This window comes from Mastomys coucha, unplaced genomic scaffold, assembly GCF_008632895.1.
Source record: "Mastomys coucha isolate ucsf_1 unplaced genomic scaffold, UCSF_Mcou_1 pScaffold6, whole genome shotgun sequence".
Classification (NCBI taxonomy): Eukaryota; Metazoa; Chordata; class Mammalia; order Rodentia; family Muridae; genus Mastomys; species Mastomys coucha.
Window position 1 is genome coordinate 125,638,708 of NW_022196912.1, and position 4,107 is coordinate 125,642,814.

General features: G+C 48.1%; 1 protein-coding gene across 3 annotated transcripts in view; it reads right to left on the reverse strand.

Moving 5' to 3' along the window:
• Positions 1-4,107, reverse strand: part of Ppp1r13b (protein phosphatase 1 regulatory subunit 13B) — an 87,982-nt gene that overhangs the window by 10,135 nt on the left and 73,740 nt on the right. For all 3 annotated transcript variants that reach the window (XM_031357634.1, XM_031357633.1, XM_031357635.1), the window contains exons 8-9: positions 3,252-3,392; positions 914-1,094 (exon numbers count right to left, since the gene is read on the reverse strand). In XM_031357634.1, the coding sequence (XP_031213494.1) occupies positions 914-1,094; positions 3,252-3,392 (322 nt within the window). The remainder of the gene's footprint in view (positions 1-913; positions 1,095-3,251; positions 3,393-4,107) is intronic.

The following is a 4,107-nucleotide window of genomic DNA, read 5'->3' on the forward strand; positions in this document are numbered from 1 at the left end:
GGGGGAGGGAGGGAAAAAAGGAAGGAGGGAGGGAGGGAGAGGGGGAGGAAGGAAGGAGGGAGGGAGGGAAAAAAGGAAGGAGGGAGGGAAGGAAGGAGGGAAGAAGGGAGGGAAGGAAGGAAAGAGGGAGGGAAAGGCATTGTCTGGCATCCTCTGAGGCTACACAGCACTTGCATAGAGACTGGGAAATAGGTGGCCTTCTCAGCTTGGAAGTTTGTGTTAGTGTTGTTTTGATTTTTCGGTTTCTCTGTGTAGCCCTGACTGTCCTGGAACTAGCTCTGTGGACAGGCTGGCTTTGAACTCAGCGGCCCCTCTGCCTTGCTGCCAGCTTGGAAGTTTTAACAACTGTTTCAACAGAGTGGGAGATAGCTATGCTAGTTTCCTGCCACTAAACATTCCCATGGATTAGGAAGCCACCCTCACCGATGAGTGCTGCCATGAGGGATCAAGCTCAGCACAGAGCCCAGCTGAGTGCTAAGACATTCCTGAATTCTTAATCTATCAGTTTAAAAATAATCATTGTCTCTACACAGAGAGCCCTGTGCCTGGATGGCAGTCCATGCAGTGTACTCAGAGCAGTGCTGGTCCTGCAAAGACCAAAGGACGGGGTGGGGGGTGGGGTTCTAGATATTTTCCCTCTCCTCTCCTGGTGCTGGAGATCCAGCCCATGGCTTCTGCAGCCACACCCATGATCCAACCCAAGTTTGTGGATTTTCTGATTGTGTTGTATGCACCACTGTAATTTTGTCATTTGTGATTTGACAAGCACAGTGGAGACCTTCTTGTTTTGGGGTCATTGTTATCATGGAGAGCAGGCACCTCTGGGGGAAGCGAGCCCAGGTTTACTTCAGGGGCAGGGCTGCCACCTACATACTCCTCCTGTGCTCCCCAGGAGAAGACTGGGGCAACTTACCAGATTTGGATCTTCCGTGGGCAGCACTTGAGGCAATGGTGAGAGACTGGGGCTTCACAGGGTCCCCTGGGAGAGGAAACCCCCCAGTATTGGGAACCTGGATATAAGGACCCACAGCAGCGACCCGGCCAGACGTGCTCAGGGGTGACTGTGGTGACGATGTGCCATTCACACGGTTCAGCTGCAATGGGGATGAAACAGAAGTCAAGATTAAGTTCAGTGAGAGACTGTCGGGCTAGGAAAGAGGAAAACCACTCAGCTTTTCCTGGGAAGCCCCTCGCCCTGAGAGACCAGCATGGAGCAGGGGAGTGAGCCTTCAGGGAACTGGTGAGCTCCAAAGGTAAAGAGCTGGCACCACAAGCTCCTTATGGCTCCTTGTTAGGAAGGTTCTAAATAGAGAAACATGGATTCCTAACTGTGCACATGATTCCACATGCTGGGAAAGGCTCAGGACCTTCATAAATGATCAGAGTACCTAGATCTTCCAGGAGAGCCACGACTCTGCAGAAACACCATCTTTTTCAAGATCCCTGAAATACCACAACACATCTAGTAGCTATTTGTGATCTTTCATTTTTAAAATCACGTGTGTGGATGTGTGCATATCACAGCACATATGTAGAAGTCAGGGACAACTTACTATAGGAATTGGTTCTTTGAGTCCATTGCACTATGTGGGCTTGAACTTGTGTTGTCAGGCTTGGTGTCAAATGTTTGCCTGCTGAACCACCTCATCAGTCCTGTGATAGTTTGGATTTTTTCCCCCTTATTTGGGTTTTGGGGTAGTGGTGTAATTTACATCTTAGCTAAGCTAGGGTACCCAAATAGGTGCTCACACAGCGATTTAGATGTTGCCAGGAAGGTCTTTTTTCGATAAGATTAACATTTAATCGACTCTAAGATGTATGGGTCTCATGCAGCCAGTGCAAGGCCTTAGACAAACTGAGGTCATCTAGAAAGAGGGACTAGAGCAGCAGCCTTGTGCTTGGGCTCCCAGCTTCTCTCTGCTACAGGTGTCAGAGCTGCCAGCCTTGATCAACATGGAGCCAGGCTGGAGAATGCCTTACTAGTGAAGAGTTCTGGCTGCTCAGCTAGTAGGCCTGGATCTGATTCCCAGGACACACCCTCTTCTGGGTGTTCCAGAGGATCCCACACCCTCTTCTGTCCTCTCTGGGCACTGTGTGCATATGGTGCACAAATGGACATTTAATAAAAGTCTAAAGCAGAGACAACCCACATATGCCAATTCCTGAAGGTATCTTTCTCTCCCTCTTTCCATCCACTCTTTCTCCTCCTCTCTGAATAACTTCCCCACTACTCAATATAAACAACACACAGAATCCTGCCTCTCATGGCCTCTGTGTTGTTAACTGTGAGAGGAAAACATCACCTGAAACTGGAGTTACTAAATGACTGACCTTTGAACTCAGGTTTAACAAACAAGGGTAGCTCTAACAGAAACACTGTTAAAGCACATTTCGTTTGCCACCTTCCTTCAAATCCACTCGAGGTCTGAGGCCCACCTTGCCTCCTCAGAGCAACATTCAGACACCTGTGTCCTGACTGTCTCAGTGTGTACATGGAGACACCTGTCCTGCTCTCTAATTCGAGGGCAGAATGGATGGCTCTTCACTCAGTCCTAGGTGCCCACGAAGTGTAAGACTTGGATGTGGCATCCAGTTAGACACAGGGGATAGTGCTTGTTCTCACTCACACAGAGAGGCAGCAAGGCTCAGAGGGTGAGAGACAGGCAGACCCTGGACCACGGTACAACATTAGATGTTAAGGGAATGATGCAGCCATCTGGAAAGCTGCCATGTTGTTTAAACAAACAAACGATGCATGGTGCAGACTGTTTGGCTAACATGCTTGTCACAGTCCCACTTCCATTTAATATCCTACATACCTCTAGACCTTTGTGTCTAAATCAGGCAGAAGACTAGAACCATTAGCAATTGTCAGTTCTGGAGATCAGAGGAAAGACTACCATATTCCCCTGTGAATACTCCTCTACTATTTCAGCTTCTCCTCAAAGTATTTACTATCTTTGAAATTTAGAATAGCAAGTATTTTTGAAAATGCATCTCTATATAGCATTTTCTTCAAGACAGTTATTGGCCTCTAATTTACAAATCTCCTGCCTCCACCTCCTAGGAATTGAGATTCAATATGTAGCAGCAGGTCCAGCAACAACTGGCAACTTTTACAGAAGCCTGGCTCTCGCCCTGGCAGCAGGTTAGCTCATAGCCTCTGCTCTCGCCTTGGCGGCAGGTTAGCTCATAGCCTCTGCTCTCGCCCTGGCAGCAGTTTGGCTCATAACCTTTGCCCTCGCACATGCCTGGATTTTCTTGCCGTAAAGGCGCTCTCGGAGCTCACTGATCCGCTTATCCATCATGGCCACTTCCATGTTGCGTTTGTTCAAGAGCTCCTTCTGCTGCTGAAGCTTGGAATTCTGTTCCTGATTAAGCTGGTTACGAATCTGCAAAGTAGAAAATACAAATTAACAATTGTGTTAACTACATCCTGTTAGGTGTCTAGCAGGTGGGTCCTACATGGGTTCCACATGTGAATCAAGAAGTGTTCTATCTCTTCAGGGCCAGAGTGTGGTAGTTGTTCACACAGCTGCTAACAGCAAAGGCCTTTTAAAAAGTGTAATCTCCACAAAGTAGACTAAACCATTCTAGAAAGCAGCTGGCCAACCGCTTTCAGGAACTGCATGTGGAGACACACACTTTCTACCCCAGCACCCTGGAGGCAGAGGCAGAAGGCTATCTGTGAGTTCCAGGCCACCCAGGCTACATAGTGAGATACTGTCTCCCAATTTAAAAAATAATAATAAAATAAGAAGAGCTCCGGGTAGACAACTCATTTGTTTTTCAAAACTCAGCAACAGACTTGAGAACTATCAGCAAGAGTCACATGATAAAATGGCTAATGCAGAAGAGTCTCTAAGATCAATGGAAACACCAAGAAACTGATAATGAATAAACTGGAGAAGGTAGTTCATGCCTGGAACCTTAACACTAGGGAGACAGAAGCAGGAGGATCTGGAATTTCAGGCTAGCATTGGCTACATGCATACTAAGTTCAGGGCTTCTGGCTGGGTGGTGGTGGTGGCGGCGGCGGCGCACGCCTTTAATCCCAGCACTTGGGAGGCAGAGGCGGGCGGATTTCTGAGTTCAAGGCCAGCCTGG